Genomic DNA, 26,188 nt, shown 5'->3' on the forward strand with positions numbered 1-26,188 from the left:
GTGAAGCAAGTTATTAAACAGAAGTTGTGTTGTTAAGCACCAGCCTAGCCAAGTATTGCCAATGATGGGTCACCTCAAGCGAACGGTGTAGATTATCTCCATCCATCCTGGATCTCTCCCCTGAGCTTTGCCACCTAGTATTTTGCCTTCCTGTAGAAACAAAAAAGCCCGAACTGTTGCCTCTTCTCCAATTCTCCTGTACCGGATTTCAACTAACCAGGCTCCCACGACCACTGCTCTCCTGTATGCTTGGTCCTCTTCCTTCATTCTAAGCCATCATTCCATTTCTTTGGGAGCCTTGGTCCCTTCTTTGCCATTTTTAGCAGGAATGCAAGAGCGTAGCACTGTCTGGACACAAAAGGACGTCAGACACATCCACATTTTTTAGCGGAATGTTTTCTTAATATATGGTAAGTTGTTAGGTCATCATCCAAAAATGAAAGGTCATCATCAAAAGCAATGGGTCTGCAGCAAGGCTGTGGTCTGATTTTGTCACTGACCAACTTTCTATTTTGAGTTAAATTGTTTAAAATTTGGTCATACAAGGTTACAGCGGATTCACACGTCCCACTACAGTATCGGAAAATAAGCTCTTCTTTGGTGGAGTATCCCAAACCCAAGTCAGTCACATTTAAATGTATCTCTGCTAGGACACAATCCCGGTTTTTGACCTTTTGGCCTCTCCGTCCCTTTCTGCTGCTGGAGTTACTGTTTTTTGCTGAATTTTGCCGGTTTCTTTCCCGTTTTGAAAAAAACGGAGCTGGTTTATCTGGTGATCTCTTCAGTCTTTTGATTGTTGCTTGAATAAAATCCACTACATCACCAAGATGCTTGGGATAGTTCTCAGGCATATTCGCTGTTTTGAAAAGAAAGAAAATAGTTTGGTGAATATTTATCTATAAACATTCTGACTTGTTTGGTCATCATAGAGTTGCAGGGTAACAATTATATTATCACCAAAATTCAATCTTTCCTTGACCGTATTTAATACAGGTTTAACATGTCTTACAAACACTGAATCCTGAATTCTCTCTAGAAGCTTAAATGACTAAACTGAGGCTATTATACTTGGTTCACATCATAGTCCTAGGAAAAGTTGAAGGCAGAAGGAAAAGAGGAAGACCTAACATGAGATGGATTGACTCAATAAAGGCAGTCACAGCCTTCAGTTTGAGCAAGACTGTCAACGAAAAGACATTTTGGAGGTCATTAATTCTTAGGGTCACCAAGTCAGAACTGGCTTGATGGCACAGAACACACACACAAACATTATTGCAAAACTGTGGCTAACATCTTCCTTCGGATCAAAGGCAGTTTTCTTCATAACAAGGTCAGACAATTTTTTTTTTTTGCTTTCCTTTGCTTCTGCTTAAAAACAAAAAGGGACTGTGGGCCAAATGTTGTAAATGGTGTTCAAATGATGCAAAAGAGATTTGCAAGCTGATTAGCTTAATCCTCCTACTATAACTCTCACTTCATTAATGACAGCTTATGCAACAATAAACAAACACGGTAAGTGTTTAAGGAACCACAATACGGTTAACTGCTTTTGCTGCAACAGAAATGCAACCTGATCATGTTCTTATTTGCTGAGACGCCAGACCTAATGAGTTCATTTGGAGTTATTCCCAAGCAAATGTGCATAGGATTGTGGCCTAACACGTTTACCCATTGAAAGAACTGAAATAAAGTCAAATTAGCAACGGAAAAATCAGGGCAAAGCCTTTGATCTTTTAACGGATCTATATGAATGTATCTATTCAGTATTCCCACCCCCCAATTATATTGTATTTAATAGTGGGGGTTAGAATTTGCTATGCCAAAAACTGTAAAATGACCTACATCCTGTCTTTAGAAGAACAAGGAAGTAAAGAGTGCCATCCTAAGCAAAGTTACACCCTTCTAACTCACTCTACTGTAGTCAATGGGCTTAGAATGTGTGCTTAGAACTGCACTGTAAAACAACCAATTTTATAAGGATCGAAGAAGCAAGATAATAAAGTAATAAATTTGCTCCAAATTGGTCTTCCTTTATTTCTGGAGAAACGAAGAATATGCTTCATATGAGATGACATACTTCTTTTGTCCAACTGTCTGCAAGTTGAATTTTTCTTGCAAGTCCCCAGCCCACCCTGTAGCTCCGCACATTCCCTGAGATTCTTCACTCGATGTTCAGGAAATCCCTAAGAATAGCAGTGGGCATTAAGTGGGAGCCTAGAATGGGAGGGTAATTAAAAAATTGCTCCCACCCACAGCATTGGAAATGTGCTTGCTCCAGCAAAATGTGACAGTATGATCCAATTTGTAAGGTTAATGTTTGGTGGTATTTTGTATTTATTGAAAAAAGATCTCACTGAAGATATATACATTGGGGGTGGAGCCTGGAAAGGGTTAGGTTTGGGGAGAGGTGGGACCTCAGAAGGGCATAATGCCACAGAGTCCACCCTCCAAAGCAGCTATTTTTAACAGGGGAACTGATCTTTGCATCTGGAGATCAGTTGTAATTCCAGGAGTCTCCAGCCTCCAACCCTAGCAATGGGGGGGGGAGGGGGAGAGAGCTATGTACCTCAAAAAGGTTGCACTAAGCTCTGCATCCCTTCCATCATCTGTTAAAAGTTTCTTTTTCATTCCCAGCTGATTTGCAGTGCAGCTTTGCTCTATCTCAGCTGTTAAGAGGGACAGCGGGGTTGTTAAGTAGGGGGTAGAGGGTTGTCACAATTGTTGGTGCATCCGACGCTCCTGCATCAATTTGACAGATGGAAAAGAGGCAAGCAGTAAGGCTGTGTTGGGGTGCGCAGACGCCATCCCCATCCATTTCCACTCCGCTGGCTGTTGCTTTGGCAGCAGGAGGTGCCTTTTCCTGCGAGGCAGCCTTTGTTTTGAATGACGATCTGGGTTCATCGTTATTCATATTCAGCATTCCCAGTCCAATCTAGTGATTTCTGCATCAAGGAGCAAGCAGTGTGCCTGCTCCACCCTCAAACCAGTCAATCACTGCTGGTGGATCACTTATCGGGAAACACATGCTCACATTCACTGCGCTTATCAAGGTGACCCCAGCAGAGGTCTCGCAACAAGGCTCCCATTCTTTTTAATGGGGACTATGCTTGAAAACTTCACAGTAGATTCTATTTTAAATAAGACCCTTCCTGCCCGCTTAATTAGATGTTCTTGAAGAGAGTAGGGAAGACGAGCTGTCCTTGTCTTTCGATCTTTCCATAACATGCTCCGAAGCCAGAAAAAGCAAGCGCAACCATGTAGTGGCAGATAATCCTAATACTAAACAGGTCCTTTCCAGTCACTGAGTTTATTGCAGAGGAATCAAAATTCGCTTTTATTGTGCTGAAACCTTAACAGGATTTAAACAATTAAAACTGATACCTGCAAATAAGAACAGGCTCAGTAGCAAAATGTGTATGGTGAAATGGAAACCTGATAGCGGCATTCATGAATGAAATATAACATCAAAGATACCGAGGTCAACTAATCTTTAAATGATTAATGGTGTGCTGGTTCATTACCTTACCTGCTAGCTTGCCAGAGTTTGGGGGGTGGGGGTGGGATGATGAGTCTATCCTCCGATTTAGAATTCCCCATCAAAACTGACATTTTCAGTGGTGACTGTTCTTGCTTATCAGATGGTGAAGTGTTAAATGCCTTCAAGCATCTGATTCCAGATCCATTTACAAAAATGGTATCTCTGGCAAAGAATAGCATCTGAATGGTGCTATTTTTCCTGTCATACCTCTAGGATCTCTATTTTCTGGGAGCCATCAGAATTCGCAGGTGAAAAGAGCTCAAGGTTGTTTTTTTTTTTAAAAAAACTCTGTCTCTTCTGTATCGTTAATATTTTCACATAACCTGGGTAGGGGGGAAGAGTGTCAAAGAAAATGCTGGAGATCAACCATCTCCTCAGCCAAGCCAACAATTCTGTAAAAGTGGAATGTATCATTGGCACTTACTACATGATTGTTCTGACAGATGCTGTCCAGAATTACTGTCTCTTAATTAAGACCAGGACTTTTTTTCAGCTGGAACGCGGTGGAACGGAGTTCTGGAACCTCGAAAATGGTCACATGGCTGGTGGCCCTGCCCCCTGATCTCCAGACAGAGGGGAGTTGAGATTGCCCTCCGTGCCACTCTCAACTGGCAATCTCAACTCCCCTCTGTCTGGAGATCAGGGGGCGGGGCCACCAGCCATGTGACCATTTTCTCTGAGGGGAACCCACTGAGTTCCACCACCTCTTTTCCCAGAAAAAAAGCCCCGATTAAGACAAATGTAAAATCATCCTCAGACAGATTGGGATGCCCCTGGTTCAAGTTCCCCACTCTGCCAAGGAAACTTGCTGGGTTAACATGGGCCGTTCTCTCTCAGCCTAACCTACCTCACAAGATTGCTGTGAGAATAAAATGCACAAGGAGAAGATGTATGCTAGCCTGAGACTCTTTTTAATCTGCAGGCATTTTGTTGAGGAGGTGTGTGTTAACAGGGATTTATTTTTATGTTTTAATCTTGGATTTGTAAGCCACCCTAACCAGAGGGGAAAGGCAAGAGTATAAATATTTAATAAAATATAAGTGGCACATATTAATACTGTAACGAATGGCATAAGAGACTCAAACAACACATTACAGGAGCAGAACCATTTGTTTCAAGCAAGGTTTAGCTCAGTCATATATAAAACAGGAGTGTGTCTGTGTCCAGCGTTTCATGCTAAATGACCAGGCGAGTGATAGTAGCAGCATCTGTCCTACTCCCATATGAATCTATCTTATTCTGAACCAGTTCAATATTGTCTGTTCTTGGAGTGGATCCTCGGAGTTCTCTGCCAAGTTAACAGCCAAGAAAATATCTTTTGTAACAGCTGCTACTGGAGGGCCAAACAGGGTTAACCAGTGGGAATCCAGGGGGTGACATATGGGGAGGGGGCATCAGGCAATGGTGTTTTGTCATATGCAGGAAAAACCTGGAAGTGATGTCGTGCCACTCAAAGAACTTCCAGAAACTCTATGGTATAATCATAGAATTTCTGGCAATTTCTAGAATGACATGTCACTTTGGGGTTCTCCCAGAAATGACATAATGCTGTTGCCCAATGTCTTTTTAAACATTGTTTTTTCTTCCACTGGATCCTGGAGTGCTGTGGGGTAATGGGAGCTGGGGGTGGGAAATCTTCAGCTCCCAGCAGGCTCATGGCAAGCCTAGGGCCAGTTAGGTCTGGCTCCTTCCTTCCCTGACCCATTTTCCTGAGCCAAAATGGTCCAGGTGGGAAATAATGTTGGAGCTATATGTGCTCCATATACATCTTCAAAGTTATGCAAATAATTTCTCACCAGGGCTTTTCGGGCTTGAGAAAATGGTGGCAGGAGCCCCTCCCCCATGATATTCCCTAGCTGAATTGGGCCCCTCCAGGCTTTAAAAAATGGCATTCCTCTGTGTGACTACAGGGAAAGCAAATTGGCTCAGGGTTCCTCAGACCCAACTCATTAAAAGACTGTTCACTGGCGATGCCAGAGACAGCATTCTTGGCGTGCTTAGCATGTACTTGACTAATAAGCTACAGCTCTTTCTGCCTCTTACATCCCACAGTGTATTCTCATCAGGCTGTTTCCGCTGCCCGTGGCTCAATTTTTGGTTTTAGAGCCCAGCTGGCAGAAAAGTCACAACAGGAAAGAAACTTCAGGGAGATGCTTCGCATCCCCACAACCATGGCATTTCTCTCTTTTTTTGCTCTAAATATTGGTCGAGGGTTCCTGCTTGAGGATCCCTGATTGATTCAGACCCAGGCTTTGGATACAGGAAAGTGAGGCTTAGTCTGCTATGCATCTAAATGTCCTTTTGCTGTGGCTGAAATCCTCATGCCAGCAGTCTTGTTTACCCTCCACTGCTCCAGGAAGTAGCAAGGGGGGTGGGTGAGTGAATCCAGCAATGTCAGCTACATTGCAATGCTATTTCCAGGAAAAACCCAGAAGTGATGTGGGATAGCTGTAGGAAACACTGGAAATGCTATGGTTATCATAGAGTTTCCAGAGATTCCTAGAGCTATCCAATGTGTCACTTCTGGGCTTTAATCAACCCTCTTGCCAGTTGCCAGGCTCAGCTCTGGTTAGGGTCGCCATCTCTGAGTTGAGAAATTCCTGGAGATTTGGGGGTGGGACCTGGGGAGGGTGGGAGCTCAGTGAGGATGTGATGCTACAGAAGCCACCCTATGAGGCTGTCATTTCCTCCCAGAGAAACAAATAATTGTTGTCTAAAGATCAGCTGTAATTCCTGGAGAACTCTAGGCCCCACCTGGAGGCTGGCAATCTAAGCCCTTGTGCACAAGCTATAGGGCAAGAGCCAGAATGCTCTTAGCTTGTGGCTTTCAGCCTGTGGCCTTGAAGGGCTGCCAGCGGATAGCAGGTCAGCCCTCAATGTTTTATCTACTTCTCTCCACCGTTTTGTTAATTTAAATTCTTTCTGTAAATTGCATCAGTATTTTGGGAGGGGTAAGCCACTTTGGGTTCCCACTGGTGAGAAAAGTGTGACAAGAAATGCCCCAAATAAATAAATTAAAAAAAATATTGCACTGGCACAACATGCACTAGAGTGGAGCTGGAACTGGTCACATAGCCTAAAAAAAAAAAATCGCCCAAGGCTGCATTCAAGGCTACGTGTACTTCCTGCTATGAATGACCAGACTTTGCTGCACTAAAAACAAACAACCTGCATTCAGAGTGAGTGGCTCCATAAACGGTGTGAAGATGGGCGCATTCTACAAAAGCCCCTATACTACAGGCCGTACAGCTTATTTTAGTTTAGTTTAGCTTCCTTCCCTACTTTCCCTCTTTCTTTCCATGTCTTTCCCTCCCTCCCTTTTTTCCCTTCCATCTTTCTTTCCATGTCTTTCACATTTTCAATAAAAATGTTGGTGTTGCCAGGTCCGACTCAGAAAATACCTGGGGACACCCCTTTGAGGGTGAAGCCTTTCAAAGATGTGATATCACTTTTGTCAAAGGTCAGGTGATGGCTTTTCCCAAGCTTCACCCCTTCCGATTATGTCACTTCCAGCATACTGCACCAAAACCCCACCCCTTCCTGTGATGCCACTTTCAAGACTTTCTGGTTGACGGTAGGCCACTTTCTCTGGTTGACGCTAGGCCCTCTGCCATAGTGAGTCTTGGCTGATAAACCCCAACCTCGCCTCTTCCTCTGAAGTCACTTCAATGCATCATGTCTTGCGGCTCTCAAACATCTGACATTTATTCTATGTGGCTCTTACATTAAGCAAGTTTGGCCACCCCTGCCCTATAGAGTCACCAGGTCTCTGTGCCAATCTTTCATGGAGGAAGTGGACAGGCCAACTGTCTCTCTGGTTGAAGGTAGGCCCGTGAGTCTTGGCTGATAAACCACCATGTTAATCCAACACATTGTTTATCTGAACAATGGCTACTTAAGAATTTCAAGGTGGCCAACTATTCTCGACATCACAGATTTTACAAAACCCGGTAAAAAAATCTTTTTATCTGTACCCATTACACATATAGTCCGGTATCTTTTCACTCCATGAATATAATGGCATTTCCCCTAATTCCTCTCCATTCATGCAGCTGTTCTATTGCTGAGCCCATCCCTAACTTCCACAACAGGATGGATTGAAGAAATCAGGGAAAGAATAGAGAAAAAACCCACTTTATGTTAAAAGTAATAACCAAGGTTTCCATCTAAAGTCCACATGAAAGACAGAAAACAACAATCAGGCCTTGGTTATACCAACTGAAACACTAAAGCCCTGCTAATCTTAAGCATGAATACAAACTTCTCTTACTTGTAAAATATTTTGCAATACCTCTATTTTTCCCTAAAGCTGCCAAACTTTCCATAAGTAGATCCATAGGAGAAGGATTCTGAGATGATGTAAAATCTTCAGCAACTGTGTCCTTGCTGAAGCCATTTTTATGTATTTACCGGAAATATTTAGAAGTCCACCTTTTCCTCAACCTTTTCCTTCAACAATCCACTCTAGGAAGATGGCAAGTGGGATGGAAGGAGAAGGAATGAGGACAGTTAAATGTTTCTGGCCAAGCAGCACCATTCTGAAAAGAAAACGTGGCTTCTCTCCAAAATCTGAAGAGGGAAGCCCAGGAAAGATTCCAGCGGGAAGAGAGAAAGAGACAGAAAGAGGAAGAATGCAGATGTGGTTTTGCATCTGCTGGGAAGATGCTGAAGAGGGGAAAGAGACCCGAGAACCATTCTCTCACACAGGAGACCACGGCATTATTTGCAACCCAAAATACGCAGGGAGAAGAAGGGTGGATCTCCTTCATAAACCCTGGGTGGCCTCTGATACAGGCGATGGGGAATCAGCGACCCTTATAGAAAACCGCACCCTGCGGTCCTAGCTATGACATAGAACTCCTCCCTCCCTCCCTAGTGCTGTTCACATACTTACTCTCCAGCTCAGTAGACTGGAAGCAAAACCAACCTAGGCACAGTGAACTCAGTATGAATCACAGCCCTGAAGAGGGTGCCCTCTCATGCTAAACATTTGATTTGTATTGTGGCTCCCTTGCTAGGAGAGAGGCCATGCACGGACAGTGCCAAGGGTTTCTGGCGCCCGAGGCTGGGGGCAGCGTCAGGTCCGTTGCTGCCCCTACATGCACACACATAGTGTGCGCACGCGCCCCAGACTGCGTGATGATGTCATCACGCAGCAAGCTGGCCCCCTCTGGTATGGTGGGTGGCTGGGATGGTGCGTGGAGGCTGCCCGCGCTCCCAGTCGGGTGCAGTGGGTGACTGGGGAGGTGCACGTGCTTCCTCCCAGCCCTCCCACTCCATTGTTCCGCACGCCACCCCGGACACCTGCTGTGCCTGGCCCGCGGCTGCTGTGCCCAGCTGGGGATGCGTGCTGGCGGAGGCAGCAGTGCAGGGCGGGAGGGCTGGCAGGCTGCAGCAGCTGCGGGCCAGGCTTGGCAGGAGGCTGGGACGGTGCGCAGGCGGCTTCCCATCCCTCCTGCTCAGCCGCCAGTGCTGCCGCTGCCAGCTCCGCAGGGCACACCCCTGCGTCCAATGCGCCCCATCTGGTGCCTCAGCGCTCGCGGCGGGGGCTGGACCTGCCTCAATGGGCACGTCGGCCCTGAGGCCATGCATTATTTATTGACCACATATACAGTAGGGAGAAGGTCTTGAGTCCAGCTCAACTTCTGGAATCTCCAGTTACAGAATTGTAGGTAGCAAGCACGAGAAATCCGTCTGCTGTGGAAGGACTCCAGTGGATCTAAGCTGGTATCTCTGCATGCCCATGTTGCTGCAAATCCTGAGACAATCTGATGCTGCTCATGTGAGTGTTGGCCTTTCTTAAGGTCAGATATATGTGGTTGCTTTATACAGGATCGGTGGATTGATCCACCTGCCTCCATATGGTCTCCTCAGACTGACAATAGCTCTCCAAGGTATCGGGCAGAGAAATGCCTTATTTGATCATTGAGCACAACTTTTTCACCTCTCCCCCCATGGCAATTTGACCTCCCGAATCTTGTTCCTGCACCCTCAGGAATTAGATTTGGTGGTGGTGGGGTTTCAGGTCATTGGTAGAGGAGAAAGCTGTGCTCCGTATGCCAATATGCTTTCACCTGCAGAAATTATCCATGCATTCTATGCCACTATCTGGAGAGAGGTAGCTACAATACTTAGAACTGCCAACTCTACCTTGGGAAATTTCCAGATTTGGGTGATGGAATCTGGGGAAGGCAGAGTGTGAAGAGGGAAGGGAGTTTAGCAGGGTTGTGACACCATGCAGTCTGTCCTCTGAAACTGCCATGCATTCCAGAGATCATCTGTAATTCCAGGAGAACTCCAGGCCGCAACTGGAAACTGACAACCTTAATAAGAAGCAGTAATGTACAATCCCCTGAGAGCTAAACTACCACAGACGAATTACATGAGGACGCTCATGTGAAGGGAGTCACAATGCTAGCCAGGAAGCTGAGTTTTAAAAGGCAGATCGGAAAGCTCTGTCAATTTCCCCTCTCTACTGAGCCACAAAGATGGCTGCTCAGAGGGTTTATTTCCTCTTCCCCTCTTAGAAGGGGAGGTGAAACTGACAGAGCCTTCTGGAGGTGAAGAGGAAATAAATCCCCTGAGGGTTTGCTGTTATGTAGAGAGGGTAAATTGACAAAGCCTTCCAATCTATCTTTTAAAACTCGGCTTCCCAGCTAACATTGCAACTCCGTTCACATGCGCATGCAATTAATCTCTTGTAGTTTAGCTCTTAGTCTGAAACTGTTCCACTAAAGTCCTTGGGGCACCACAACTCCAGGGACAGACTAGACCTCCAAAGTCCTAGGGAAGATCCTGCTGATCTATGCTTGAGGCTGCTAGCAGAGCCACAGGAATGGTTTGGCTCAGTCCTGGATAGCGAAGAGACCACAAGCATAGCCCTGCTTATCACATCTGTCAGCGCAGAGGCCACCCAGCTTGGACATAGGCAGTAGCATGAAAGGGGGAGTCAGTAAGCCTATACTGCCTCTGCCATCTCCACTTCCCGTCTGAGCAGGGACTGCTGGACTCAGCTTGCTGCTCCCAGGCTGTTTAAAAGGCCCAAAGGCCCCTGACTAAATGGCTTATGGCTTGTAACCTCTATGCAGTCACAACAGTTTTATAGCAGAGAACACGACAGCTTTTCTTTCAAACGAATTATAACAAGATTGTTGTACTTAACCAAATAGTTTTAGAGTGTTTTTTTTTAAAAAAACAGATGAGACACAGGGATATCTGTGACTGGATCCCCTCAGCATGTAAAACATTTTAAAAAACGCTAATAAAAACCACACCGGAGCCCAGTTTGCATCAGGATTGCACAAAGGGAAGAGTGGGTTTAATTTTTTCCTCCGTGTGGTTTCACTGATCACAACCAACCTCCCCTGCACTGTTATCGCCCCTCACAAGAGGAAGAAAAAGACAGGCAAAGGACGGGCTGTCAAGTTTTTTAAAAAAAATATTGAAGGCTAATAGTAGTGCAGAGGGGGAAGAGTCGGTTTCAATTGCTAAAACGACAAGCTCTTTCACTGAGCAGATTTGCATCAAGCGTCTGTGCAGCTTCTACTAGTCTTTTAAAATGTTAGAATCTAGTCATGTGTTTCTCAGTCCCTTGTCTAGTTTGAGCCTTACTCGGATTTTTTCCATACTTTGATTTAGTCGGCAGTAATATACTTTAATACAACACTTGTCAGTTTACAAAAAGTCACAGTAAACGGCTCTCTGGCTGAAATAGCTGAACTACTTAAACTATCTGTCAGCTCAATAAACTACCCAGTCAAAACTGAAGTTCTTGGATTTCAGCCCAGTTAGGTCCAATGAAGTCAGTAGGCCCAAGGCCTATCTTAAATCCAAAGTGCTTTGGTACAACGGGGTCGTGACAGTAAGTTTGGAGAGCGACATTTCAGCCTTTGAGTTGGTGGATCAGTTTCAGTAAATGGATTTCAGTACATCTGGTCTTTCAAACCACAAATCATTTGGACTGGAGAATTCTTGGAATAATATTGTAGATTTCAACAGGTTTTAAATCAGAATACTTCATGATAGTGTTTTGAGTGGCCTTTTCACTTGAAGTAATATGAGGCAGCCAGAACTAAAAGTAACTGAAATTTCTTGCCAGTACCGTTTGTCTTTGGGACATTGAAACAGAAGGCAGAAGTACCATTTCATCTCCTTTCTTACTGTATTTCATACTGGTCCATACTATCTTACTTTCTCCCCTGCTGGAGCCTCAACTAAAACCCACACAGTCATATCATTTAAATAGGGATGCCATGTGGTGGTAGGGTAGCCAAGTCCCTCTATCCTTCTGCCAGGAGGGCTGGGGACCTGGCAATTACCTTGTGCTGTCAGTATGTTGATCTTCATGTGCATGCGCACTGCAGCCAGCGTGATGACATCACTTCCGGAAGTGATGTTACCATGCCGGCTGCGAGAGTGCTCCTGCACTCCACACGGGGCTGATTCAGTCCATTTGGGGCCCAAATTGGCCCCAAACGAAGCGTGCGAACACTCCTGTGGCTGGCACAACGACATCACTTATGCAAGTGACATCGCCATGCTGGTTGGGAGCGTGCACACAGCACGTGTTCCTGAGGTGCCCACCGGAGGTGGACAACCTCCGGGAGTTTGCTACCTCCCGCTGATTGCTGGGCAATTGGTGGATGAGGGGGCAAATCCCCAGGGGTTTGCCCACCACTAGTGGGCACCTGGGAACCCTATGTCGTGGCCTAGCATCCCTGGGAGCTTTGAGTTGGGCAAGGGGAAGAAATGGCATAGAACTACATGCTGACATTATGTCTGGGCAAAAACTGGATGTAATGTCAGTGCGTCAAGTGACCCTTAGAAACTCTATAGTATTACCGCAGAATTTCTACTGGGTACCTTGCTTCCTTCATCTTGCACAGACCAGACATATGTATCTGCAATATATCTTAACACAATACTGTGCACAGGTCTAACTAGGCAAGATGAAGATCAACTGAAATATCATCCCAGAGAGGCTGACGGACAAAGAGCGGGTGCCAGTTTCTTTTCCCTTTTAGAGCTAGTAACAGGCTGGGATGTCTGCAGGGCTTTTTTTCTGGGAAAAGAGGTGGTGGAACTCAGTGGGTTGCCAGCACAGGGGGCAGCTCTTGGCAGAAGGTGGTGCCCCTGGTACCACATGTGTGCACACAAAGCGCGTGCATGCTCCCAGGACCAATGATGTCACTTTGGGTCAGCTGGAACAAGGGGGGAGTTTTTAAAAGTTTAAATCACCCTTGGCGAAAATGGTCACATGGCAGGTGGCCCCGCCCCGATCTCCAGACAGAGGGGAGTTTAGATTGCCCTCCATGCCGCTCCAGCGGCGTGGAGGGCAATCTAAACTCCCTTCTGTCTGGAGATCAGGGGGTGGGGCCTCCTGCCATGTGACCATTTTCAAGAGGTTCCGGAACTCCGTTCCACTGCGTTCCAGCTGAAAAAAAGCCCTGGATGTATGCATATGTGCCAGTTTTGGGCAGCAAAACCACGTGGAATGAAAGGGTTAAATTTCCTTTTTCTTGGTGCTGTGCCCCTAGCCCAAACTGGGCCTTTCCTGTGACTGCCACTGAAAAAAAAAATCTGGGAAGATCTGATAATATCCTGCCTATGTTACACCCTATGTCTACTCATGGCTTGCATCTTTTATGGCTGGTTTGTATTTCAGTTGTGTCCATAATAAGTAGAAACATATTATCGGCAAAGTTTCTTCATATTATTTGCCTGCCAATCAGTTTGGTCACGGCTGAAATTGGGGAAAGGGAGAATATATTTTCTGGATTTCAGCCTTTTCTTTCCTTTAGCCCCCCCCCCCCAAGACTAAGTTGTTTTGTTGAAAAGTAAATCATCCTCAGCTTGAATTTATTTGTAAGCCAGTAAGACCTGTTAGGCAACAGAGACTCATTTTCCATCTTAGCATATAATAATTAGAACAAAATGACCCATTATTATACTGTGAATCCAATGAGACTTTGGGGTAAACTACTCATTTTGATCCACGGGTATGGCGAAGGACTGCAAGTTCAAAATCTGGCAGATTAAAAAGTAGCTATTTCTGGAAGTGAATACTTCTAGAATAAAATTAACGGAAGAACATAAGAAAAGTCTGGTGGATCTAAGTAAAGTCCGTTCAGTCTAGCATCCTGCTTTCCACAGAGGCTTACCAGACACTCTGGAAGACCTACACAGAAGCCAAATCTTCCTGTTGTCACTCGTTAGCAGTTGTTATTGTAGCCCTGTACACGGTACAGTGAATGCACATAGAACTTGCATGTACAAGCATACAACTGTTCTCATCAGAAAGAGACAACAGGTGTTCACTTTGCAAATGAAACCAGAGACAAGTATCTGGATGTATGTGGGGTTTCGATCACACATTCAGCTGTCTGGGCACTAAATGTAACAAAAAAAATCAAATATACACTGCATACAGATTGTATGCGCATTCACTCTATCGTGTGAACAGGGCCTCTGTCTTGTCCACTGATTGTCTTGTCCTTCATGAATTTACTGTGAAATCCCAAGCAGAGTTACTCCAGTCTAGGCCCATTGATTACCATGCTTTGGATTGCACCGCAAATCTCTCCTTAAAGCTGGTGTGGTGGCAGCGAGTTCATCAAGTTAATTACGTGTTACATGAAGAGGGACTTTTAAAAACCTGTCCTGAATGTACTGCCTATCAACTTTGCTGGAGGTCAACAAGTTCTAGAATTTGTTACATGCCAAATATGCCATTTACTTGCAGTAGTCCTACTGCTTATACTTCAATATTTTTATTCTATGAGATGCTTCTCACAGCCCAATTAAACTAAGATGACCTATTGTGATTTATAAGGATTTGAAATCAACACGCTTGGCCTTTTCCTCCTTGACCCACAAGTGATCTTTTCCTTTGGGGAAGAAATCACACATTGTCCAGGAGCAGAAGTTGCTGCATCACCCTCATAATTAAAGATAGTTCATATATGCAGCAGCAGCATACATCTAGCAAACATAGTCGGGCTTGTGTGTGCCTGTGTTCACAAGTGCTGGAAATATATAGGTCCCAGGTTACATGCAACTGACCCAGAGGTATCTTCCACACAGGGTCAGGATTTTGTGCGTTTCCCCATTGTTGGTGTAGCTGCAGATCAAATGCAGCAGCAACAAGGCTTCCATATGGCAGGTTTCCCCATAGTTTCCTGCCCCAGACTCCCAAAAATTGACATCCCCCCTTCCCTGGGCCACCAGGGCATTGGTATTTAAAAAAAAAACAAAAAACCTGGTACTAAAATGTCAACAGACCATTGTACCGATTGTTGTAGCGGTTTCTTTGAATTTCCAGCTTTCATTTTTAAAAAAGTCTCCAGCCCCTTCCCTTTCAGAGATTTGCCTTTTCCCTTTATATCTCTGCAACGGAAGGGGCTAGAGACTTGCTTTTTAAAAAATGACAGCTGTGAGTTCAGAGAAACTGCTACAATGACAGTATTTTGATATAACAATACAGCAATATTCTAGTATGGATGTCTAAAAAAATGGAAAGCCCCTCCTCCAGTGGCTAGGGCGAGGGGCAAGAAACTAGCTGTTGTTTAGCAGATCCTATGTAGGCCCTATCAGGGAATTCTTCTTCCCAAGCAAGAGCCATCCTAACCAGGTTGGGATCAAGCTACACGGGACACTGAAGTTTTGCAGCTGAAATTCCAGATGTGTAATTTGGCTCTAAAGAAGTGGCTGTGATGAGAAAGTCCTTGATCAATTTCTCCCCTATGCTGTTTTGTCAATTAAAATGGGCTCCTTTGGACTGCTGTAGCGCTGGCAGGGGGGAGAAAATGACAGGTATCTGTATTGCGTCTGTCTTTTTTCTACACTGGGCTTAAAGATGACATGGAGGATATTTTCAATGGTAGGTATGGCATGGGAAGCAGAAAAAGTAACCCCTCCCCCCATTCCCCAGTGTCACAACATTAATCCATGTTGGATTACTCCCATGGCTCCTTTGTAGGGCCAAATTGTGCATTAGGAGTTCCATCATGGAACTCGACCACATGTCGTTTCAGTCTGGGGTGTAGGAATGATCAATACATGTGAACTACCGACTCTCAGCCCCACTGACGCCAGAGAGAATGAGACAGACTCGTCCTCTTGAACCCTGATGGGCTGATATTGACGTTACAGGTCTCTTTTTGCCTTAGTGTTCTATTTCCTTTGGGTTGGGAAAGTAGCAAGCTTTGCAGGAACGCTGGATACCAAGCCTTTGTAGTGGGACAACAGATAGTACGTCTAGCGTTCAGATGATGCGGAAGTGGCAATGAGGAAAGGGAACTTTGTCTTACAGTCCATTGGGCCAGCAAAAGGAGTCAGCAGCCTGTTGGAAGAGTGCTCTTCTTCAGTCCCTCCTGGCACTGAGCGGGCCTTCTCAGAAGGTGTCTTACCAGCGGGAAGAGGAAAGGTGGAGACAGAGTTGAGTAGCACCACGCAGACAGCCACCACATCCCATAACTTCATCTTAGATTTCCTTCCAGCACAGGACCCTGGCAAAGGAGACACGACATTAGCTTCTGCCTCTTCCGCCAAATTCTATTTATATGCCTGTCGCCCACCCCTGTCTCAGCGGTCTGTTGTAAACAGCAAGCATCCTGGGGCTAGAACCCAGCCTTTTTTCTGGCATTCTGCGCCACACCAAGCACAGAACCCGTGCTAAATCTAACGACAAATTCTGTATGCTCAACAGTCCTAGCACAACTGGAAGTGCTAAAATTACTCCTTGCTCTCTGCCTGTGCTAAGTGAAACGGTATCGTATCCCCACGATCTCTTCCGCATGCGCGAGACGCGGCACAAGGTATTTCTGCTGATACAATTTCAAAGCTCAATGAAATGAAACCATGCAAACCATCTGTTGCACATTTATATGCACAGTGTAATTTTGTTAAAAATTATATTGGAAGTGCTAGGAGTTGATGCAGCTGTTGAGTTACTTGCTAGCGCCAATGGAATGGCGCTCAGTACACTCTCCTTCTGCTCATGGATCCAACCCTATATTCATTACTAGTGGTAAAAACTCCACGGTCTCTGTGTGACTCAGCAGCAGTCAGGGAGTAATCAAGGGTGGGTGAGTAGGTTGGCTCCATAAAATCTGGCGAACAGACCCAAGAATGTCTTCCACGAGGAAGAATACTTCCCCCTGCTGTCATTCTCAGCTTTAAACCAGAAGAGATGTTTAGAAATTTTTGACTGGCTCTTCCCAACTTACTGACAGCCAAGTTCCAGCTGCATTGAGAAGGGAGATTCTAAGTCTGTCCCCTACATACAGTTTGACCGATCATAACCACTCTTCTCATACTGCTATTAGCCTTGGAAAGAAACCAGATGGAAAGAGTGGTAGGTGAAATAAAGCAGGGGTGAAAGGTTCAACACCCCCTGGTGTGATCTGAATCAAGGGCAAACACGGCTGCAATTAAAAAGCCAAACTAGGTCAAAATTCAGAGCAGGAGATCAATGAAGAGCTGGTACCAGAAAGGCCTTTTTGGCACAACTGAAAATATACATCTTAACATGACTGACAGCTGACACTGATTAATAACCCATAAAGCTTGTACAGCCCCAAAACTGGTTGTTGGTAGTCCTTTATTAGGAAGTAATAAACATACCTAGCAGCGCTCAGTGTGGTTGTTTTAGTGCACTGGCATAAATATTCAGTAACATTTATTTATTCATATCTCACTTTTCTCCCAAGTTGAGAACTCAAAGGGCTTAGAACTATATTCTCTCCTCCTCTGTTTTCCCACAACAACCACCTTGTGAGGAAGGCCAGGCTGGAAGCTTGTGATGGGCCCAAGGTCACCCAGCTGCTTCCATGACAGAAGTGGGAATCTGAACCTGGGTCTCCCAGAATCATGGTCCAACACTTGCCACTACACTACTACTCATCTGTGCACAGTTCACACATGCATTAATGGCAACTCTAGATTTCCCTTTCTGCAAAGCGTCTCAGTCCCATAAAAAAAAAAACACCTTTGCCCACCATTCCTTTCACATACTAGTTATTCTAGCATCTCACCTGCCTCTTCATTATACAGTAACTTCAAGATTTCATTTTCTTTTTTCCGTTCCATATTGAGCCACATTTGGCTTTGGAGCCATAAGTTGCAGATCCCCACCCTAGTGTCTGACCTGGGTTAATCCTCACAAACAGGTTAAACCAATCCCACTGGTTTTCAGTCTCCATCCAGGTTTTCTCTTTCTCCTTGTCTGGTGGTCTTTATGGAACTGTGAGTACTGTGATACAGTTCAATGTCATCCGTCAACACAATACACTGCCAATAGACTACACTTTTCACATTTTTTGCTTACTTCTCAAGGGAATAAGCCCGAACTACTGCTGAGCACTGGCAGTGGTCCTAAAACTTCCATAAAATAGATCAAGCATTGTGGAATACCTTTATTAGGACCAAGGAAAATGTCACAAGGTAATGAGCTAACTTTCAAGTCCGCCAGAACTCTTTATCAGGCTGGTGTTAAGCAAAAACAAAATAAAACCCTCAAATCCAGAAACAAAGGGGTGTAAGTTGCTACACATAGAGCCAGTGTGTAAGTTGCTGGCACATGGGAACCAGTTTGGTGTAGTGGTTAAGAACATGGGACTCAAATCTGGAGAACCGGGTTTGATTCCCTACTCCTCCACTTGAAGCCAGCTGGGTGACCTTGGGTCAGTCACAGCTTCTACTTCTCTCAGCCTCACCCACCTCACAGGGGTGTTTTGTTGTGGGGATAATAGTAACATACTTTGTAAACTGCTCTGAGTGGGTGTTAAGTCATTCTGAAGGACGGTATATAAATTGAATGTTGTTGTTGTTGTTGTTATTATAGTGGGGTCATCCCAGAGTGTAGTTTCAAATAGTCTTAAAATTGAATAGAGGTGTTAATTAGGTTAGATCATGTCTTGGATGCACCAGAAAATTTCTGCAATTGATTTCTGTTTATTCCACCCTCCCTCTGTCAACCTCTAGCATCTCCATTACGCTGTGTGTGTGTGTGGAGGGGCATACTGGGCTACAGCAGGAGAAGGAGGGGAAGAAATTACATTCCACTGATAAAAATTCCTTCCATCAGCAGAAATGTTCTTGTGAATTCAATCTCATATTTTCTGCAGAAAGATCTCAAAGTATGCTAGGACAACAAAGCAAAGGCAGCTCTTGTTCTGTAAGCCAACAGCAAGTTAAATCTCCCTCTTGCATTCCTTGGATCACCCAAGTCCCTAGAGAGTGCAAGCAAAGAAAAATAAGAGTAATCATTACATAAAAGACTGGAGATTAATTTTAGGTGATGCATTAGGGATAGAGTCAAAACACAGTACCATTTATCTATGTAATGGAACTTCTACCACTTAATAGTAGTCATGAGAATTTGCTTTTGGCAAGTTACGTGCGCTCCTTAATTGTAGGAAGCAGATTCAACTTGCTGCTGGAGTTTGTATTTCCAAAGGCAGAACTCTTCGGAGAACAGGGTATTTACAAGGGGAATTCTGTCATGATGCAGACAGACTGGTTCTTCTCTCCCCCAGAAACTCTAGGTGCAAACGGAGACCTGTTTCACATCGTCTGACCTAATTTAACCTGCACAGCATCATCTGCATGCTATTTTAAGACCGTTACAAATTATACAATGGACTTTATGTCACGAAACATCTCCCCCCTCTTTAAAAATGGAACGTGAAGACGACCTCCAGGCCACAGAACTTGAAAGTTTCCTTCCTACTTTGACACTCTTTAATTGGTCATAGACCCAGTTAAGAGCTTAGGGGTTGTACTGGATCCAGTACTGGATCCAGCTGCTAGAAAGTTAACGCAGCTGCAAAAAACCCCTTCCAACTCAGTCTAGCATATAAGATGGCCCCCTACCTTGAGACGGCCAAACGGGCCACCTGGCTCCACGCCATGTGAACGTGGAGACTAGACTACTGTAATGCAGTCTGCGTAGCTCTCCCTTCAAAGTGATCTTGGGAGACTGTCATGCGATTCATTTTTATACAATGATTGAGGAGGGTCTGAGTGACATGTTGTGGGTGTAGGGAAGCCCAGAGGGAATCTTTGTTTGGGGGCCCTTACTTTCGAGTTTTGGGATGTCAGGTTAAAGGGTACTTATTTTTCTAGGTATTTTGTTTATTGACTGCTTTGTGTGTTTTCTTTATGCTCTAGACCAGCTAATTTTTAAGATACTGTACTGTTATGATGAGATCTTCCATGCTTTTCATGTTTACCCATTTGTTTTTAAAAAGCATTATCTGCTGTTCTTTAGGCCTGAGGATCTGTTGCTTATTGTTTTATACATATTTATATGTCAATTGTTTTATTGCAGTTTTTGCTCTTTTGGCAAACCATCCTGACAGCCAAACTTGATGGAAGGTATAGGCTCAGTATGCTGTGATTAACTTCTCAAAAGAAGAATTACGGGGCTTAATTGCATCAGGAAGTCCTGCTCATTTACCCAGGAACCAGACGTGTATTGCTTTCACTTGTAAGGGTAAGCCCTCTGCATATGTTCAGATGCATTCTTGATCACTGCATCACGAGTCTCAGCACTGGCACCCAGAATATTTTTTTCAAAATAAGCCTCTAGTTTTGTATTTTGTTAATAAAAAAAAAAAGGAATTCAGATTGGGCCTTGGATCTATTTCCAGAAAGGACGATTGCTTGGCTTTCACATCAAAGCAGCAGGAATTTGGCAACTTTCAGTCATAAAAAGTTATATGGGTACCAGTCGTGCCTGGTAAAGTGGGGAAGGAATGAGGGTCGGTTGGTGGGGAGGGAGAGAGGGAGGGAGGGGGGGAGACAGAGAAAGAGAGAGGAGAAGAGGCATCTGTAAAATGCCTCTTGAAGCTCTTTCTGGCTGCATTCTCTTTTCCCAGTTAAAACTATTATCCGCTTGCAAACCGGCAATCTGGGACCAATCAGGCATTTCCCAGCCTTTTTGCTTGTTCACGAGAACAGGCTGGAGTGTGGACTGCGTTCAATTCTACTGTAAATATCTCAAAAGGCAGTTCTAGTAGAGATGAATTTTTGTTTCATTTATCCCATTCTTGGAAGGCTTTGCTGTCCAGACCCGGCCAGCAGATCAGCAGGGCCAAACAAACTAAAATGCAGGCCTTAATGTGCCTCAGCTTAGCCCCAACATCTCTTTTCAGTGCCAAGGCATAGCTCTGGAAGAGAAAGGAAAGAGTATTTTGGTGCCTGCACAGAGTATCTTTCCTCGGCTACATGAGCGACCAGCTACCAATAACAGCACAGAATGACTTCTCTGCACATCCTTTATAGAACCCCCTCCCAGAAGAAATCAGGAAGGCAACGTTGTTGCCGACGTTGTTTCTGCAAAGGTTGCAAATCCTGCCTCTTTAAACTGGTTTTTAATGTATAATCTAGAATGTTGTGGTGTTCTGGGGACTGGTAACACTTTGATTGGAAAGGTTTTCGACCTGTTTTTAATCCATGTTACTTTTCAGCTGAGGGATTTGTATTTACCAATTAATGTCGTCAGTTGCAAAGCAGAAATCTTTTCGGTAAATGAAATTCATTCTAGACCACTTTCACTCCCTCTTGCAGCACTTGGATTTTTCAACTAGATAGCAGATTCATCCACCACCCATTTCAGATAAGACACTCCCGTTTAAAACGACAGCAACCATAGCCTAAACCCACCAGACTGGTCCAAACTACACACTGCGTACAAATACAGCTTTTTTCTTTTGCACTGTTTCAAATGCTTGTTTATCCTCCCGAGTCGTGTTAATTTAGGGTGATTTCTACTCACAAATAGCATCTTGAGACTTACTGTTGGCTTGGAATTTTTTTAAGCCTGTTGCTGGAGCTACGTGCATTTAAACCCTTGGGAAGGACATCTGGGCAAGCACACAGACTTGTTCATCTTTGGATGCCTCAAAGCTCCTGTTTATGTTACCTGAGCATATGTGGCGACAGACAGCTGATGTTTGCACATACGAATCCCCTCTCCTCTCTCACATAAACTCCTGTGACAGGCACTCTAAATCCTGTATGCTTTACTTGGCAGGAACTCCCATTGACTTCTGGGCCTCTCTAAATGATCACAACAAATGGGTCATTAATTGTACAAGATCCAGAGCACTTGCCTTAGCGAAGGACAGCTTCTGTACTGATACTACTGCATCACACTGGCTCTCTTTGCAAACAAGGAAGATTTTCTCGGTTGCAACCAAGAGATCCATGCTGTCAGGGGCGGCCTTAGTGATTCTGGAGCTCTGGGCAAAAGTCCAGGATCACTGTTCCCCACCCCCTGATCAGAGCCCCCCTTGAGAGGGGGACAGGAGCCACTGCAAGCCAGATAGGGTATATGCAAGCAGCACTAGCCTCTACCTCCTCTCCCAGAGTCTGCTTTTCTTCTTCCTCCCTTTTTTTGAGGGGGGGGGCCTCCCAGGCAAGGGGCCCAAGGGAGCTTCCCTTTTGCCCGTTGGTTAAGATTTCCCCTGCTGCATGCTGTAGCTTTAAGTTTCTCAATGCAGCAGGAAAGCAACCACAGCTTTTTTCTCCTCTCTCACTGCCTTGATCCTTTCATCCATCCCTCATGCAGGGTATCAGCAAGCAGTGGGATGGGGCCGATGCAAAGCGCAGTTGGTGCAGCAGCTGGACGCAGCTATGGTTGTCTTGCTTTGCTTCCCAGCTACAGACAGGAAAACCGGGCTGCAATTGTGCCACTCCTAAAAGTCACTGCACGGGAGCTGAAAGTTGCTCATCCCACCTGTGTGTTTGTCTCTACTCAACTAGTCTTTAGCTGTGCTAAAACAAAACAGACAAGGGCTTGCTCCACACTTTGATTAAGAGTTGCCCACAGGCCAGGAGAAAAATGTCCCATCCCTTCAATGGAGGCTCGATGAATGGGAACGGGCAGTCGAAGCTTTTCACGGCACCTGGTAAATAACATTCTGTTAGGCCCCTGTTAAAGGGCCAGGATTATTTTTTTCCCCTCCAGGCAGTCGGCAGCCTTATCTGTGATGCTTTTCACATGTGCCTAGGCTACATCATCTTGTTGGATTTGCGATAAATGTCACTGTTAATAGGGAATAAACTGCAGAAAAGAATTCGAACGCACAGTCTAGCCGTCCAATGTTTGCATTCACAAACCACAGCAATGTATTTACAGTCCGGTGAAAACAACCTCTCTATCATTTTGAAGACTCAGGGCCAAAACACACATCATGGAGGAACTCTGATCAGCTCTTGCTGTCTCCTAGAATACGAAAATGTAGCCATGGTCTAAGCTGGGGGATTGCAAGCAGCTACAATAGGGGGGAAAATACAGCAAGAACTTCTCCTGATTTACTGTCACTCTTGAGCCGCTTATGTTGACCATTTGACAGATGACAATTCAGCAGCTGCAGTGCCCTCATCACTGCATCTCCTAGTAGGGTACAAATGCATTTGGTTCCAACCCCCCCCCCCCCAATTTCCTTTTGTTAAAGAAGGGGCCCCGTGGTGCAGAGTGGTAAGCTGCAGTACCTGCAGCCCAAGCTCTGCTCATGACCTGAGTTCGATCTCGGCAGAAGCCGGGTTCAGGTAGCTGGCTCAAGGTTAACTCAGCCTTCCATCCTTCCAAGGTCGGTAAAATGAGTACCCAGTTTCCTGGGGGTAAAGTGTAGATGACTGGGGAAGGCAATGGCAAACCACTCCATTTGCCAAGAAAACGTTGTGATGCGACGTCCCCCATGGGTCAGTAATGACTTGGTGCTTGCACAGGGGACTGCCTTTACCCTAAACAAGAGGTACTGTGCAGGTAGGCTCTTCCTTGCCCCAGGGAGCCCTGGGAAATATAGTTCATGAGTTAGGGATCTCGAACAAAGACTTCCCAGGACAGTGACCAAACAACAATGGCCAGATATCTTTGCAGGAAACCACAACTGAGTATAATACTGATCTAATTCAATGGTATACATGTTTTGGGAGGAACAAATTATTCCACCAGCCAGTTAAACCAAAGCGCTGGGAAATTAAGCCAACAAATGGGACAAGTTTGGGGGCTGGGAAATTAAGCCAACAAATGAGATGAGTTTGGGGGCTCATGACCATGACTGATCAAGACTATCTCCTTACTGCTAAAGTCTCCCATGTTCATTTTCAAAGACAGCAGCACATATGGGCTTAGATCCACTTTGGATTTTCACATATAGAGCTAATTCCACTGCAGATCTTTACCCCCTAACCTCATGCTTTTCCCGAGGGCCCTGTCTCCCAGGAACAGTAATTCAGAGGGCATTTGGGTTTCAGCAGGAGGGGGGGGGAGTCACGCTCAGCTGACAGAAATCCCTTCCGGCCACGGAAATCCTCCTGTGGATCCAAGCCATTCAATTTCTGCAAAGCATCTGGGAGGATTGCTTTAAGAGGTACGGAGAGATGGTCCTCTTGCCTCCCCCCCACTTAAAGGATCCAGTTCACATGAGGGCAAAGCTCACCAATGTGAAACAGAGTAGTTTGAGACTGAGTTCATCTAGAGAGCAGATGAGAAGGTAAACCTGTTCCCGGTCTGTACCACTGCAGGTGGGAGAGAAAAAGCTTAACTCAGCCAGCTGCTGCCTTCCTCCAGAAGTTCCTGGCCACGGGAAACTGACATACCTGGCTAGAATCATTCTGTCTGGGATACTAGTTATCTGTAGGTAGGGAACATTTTATATGGAGGACTATTCCATCATTAGAAACCCTGTCTACAATCTGAAACGGCAGCGTCCAGGATCAAGTCTACATTCTCATCTACTGTTTATGATCTACCAGCATTTCCTTTAATGTTACAAAAACAATGGGGGGAAAATTGAATTGCAGCCAGAGCTATGATGTGTGTGTGGCGGGGAGTTTTAACCCACCTACTGTGTCCCCTGCCAGAGAAACACTGCCTGGATCTGCTGTTACCAATTAGAGGGGGGGGCAGGTGTTCAATCCAAAGTTTGGATTGAGAGGCTATTAGATGTCCTCACCATACTATGCTTCTTGGAGGTTATATAATCTGAACGCAAAGTAACAAGCTTTATTTTATTCATTGAACTATTTACCTTTCCTTCGTGGCTCAAACTGACACCCTTGCATTCTTCATATAAGGTTACTTTTACTGAAATACAGAAACTACTTGGGAGTAAGTGACTAGAGTTACAGCTGGACTTGACCATAATTCTATTTTGCAAATGATGTCATGCTGCATATGCCAGTCAGTTAACCTGTACAAGCGTGAATGCACTTCTGAAGTAACCTACATCCATTTTAAGTGCTCATGTAGAAATACTATGATAAACTCGTCCATCCAGTTAAAAGGTAGGAGAGCAACTCTGTGATTTTTGTTTCCCCATGAATTTTGGGGAAATGAAGTATGAATTTTAAAGTAAACCATCTCACCATCAGCTTTTAGAAATAGATCATGAAAGAGTTTAAACTAAGTTTTCCTGTCTAATTAGTTTGTGTTTTCCGGCACTGAAGAATCAAGGGCCCACCAGACATGAGAACATTTAGAAGATAACACTTTGATGGTAAAGTAGCCCAGTTCATTGCATGGTTAGGATTTCTTCATTTGAAATGTCAACAGAAAGTAATGGCACAGCGCCAGATTCCCTGGGCAACTGGTTATATTACCCAGAGGTTCACACTGGACACTTTATCTAGCTCTGCTGCCCACTGCTGAGTAGTTAACATTTAACCAGGTCTTTATGGGCTGAGCTTCCATCCATTCCTCTTGCACACGAGAACTTCTAGGCAGAGACTTTGTGCAATTTTTTCTGGTATATTGGTTTGGAAGCAACCTATCTGGCTGTCTGACAAAATGAAATGAAAGAGAAGCCGTCTTAACATTAATCCCCGCCAGGGGATGAAGGAGCAGGCCACTCCTATGAAAGGATGAACCCCCATTGGAAGTAAAGGTTACATTTTAAAAAAATGGTGATGTGCACATTTGGGTCTTCCAGACATGAATGTGAAACAAATATACATTTCATGTATGGGGAGGGGAGCAACTGTCATTGCATGGTGCGTCATGCTAAGGCTATTAATGAGTAGTGTAACACAGAAGGGTATTTATGAGTTGTATCTGAAGTCAAGGGTTCAATTCCAGGGAAAAGAATACTGAACACATGAATCTGCTGTTTACTGAGTCAGACCATTCAGCTATCAAGGCCAGCACTGCTTACTCTGCTAGGCAGCGGCTCACCAGGGTCTCAGCTACAGCTCTTTCGCATCACTTGCTCCTGATTTTTTTAACTAGAGGTGCCGGGGATTGAACCTGGGACCTTCTGCATGCAAAGCAGAGGCTCTCCCTCTGAACCACAGCTCTCCCCTCTCAAGGGGTCAAGTCATGCATTCGTAGTTCCAAGAAAGGTAATTAGACTGATGCATGAGTTCTACGGTCTGAGAACAGCCCTGCTGAACCGAAGTCAGTCTTGATCTGGTCAGCGACCGAATGGGAGACCACCATGGAATCCCTATCAATGCTGCCTAAAATTCTGTGATGGAAGAATTGGGGGAACTGAATGTAATAAACTTAATAGGACAGAAGCACTAGGATCCAGGAGGTGTATTTTCAAAAACCACTGCTGGCTATTCCTACTGCACAAGGTTGAGGTTACTCATTTACAAGGAAAAAACACTCTGTACATACTTAAAGATCCTGTCCTCTTT

The 26,188-nt window shown here is 44.9% G+C and overlaps 1 protein-coding gene across 1 annotated transcript in view; it reads right to left on the minus strand.

The window, feature by feature from the left end:
* Positions 1-365: 365 nt before the first annotated feature.
* Positions 366-26,188, minus strand: part of GDNF (glial cell derived neurotrophic factor) — a 28,888-nt gene continuing 3,065 nt past the window's right edge. Inside the window, exons 2-3 of the mRNA XM_054987309.1 lie at positions 15,847-16,044; positions 366-856 (exon numbers count right to left, since the gene is read on the minus strand). Coding sequence (XP_054843284.1) covers positions 366-856; positions 15,847-16,018 — 663 coding nt within the window. The 5' untranslated portion in view covers positions 16,019-16,044. The remainder of the gene's footprint in view (positions 857-15,846; positions 16,045-26,188) is intronic.

The sequence above is a fragment of the Eublepharis macularius genome, chromosome 8 (assembly GCF_028583425.1).
Source record: "Eublepharis macularius isolate TG4126 chromosome 8, MPM_Emac_v1.0, whole genome shotgun sequence".
Taxonomy (NCBI): domain Eukaryota; kingdom Metazoa; phylum Chordata; class Lepidosauria; order Squamata; family Eublepharidae; genus Eublepharis; species Eublepharis macularius.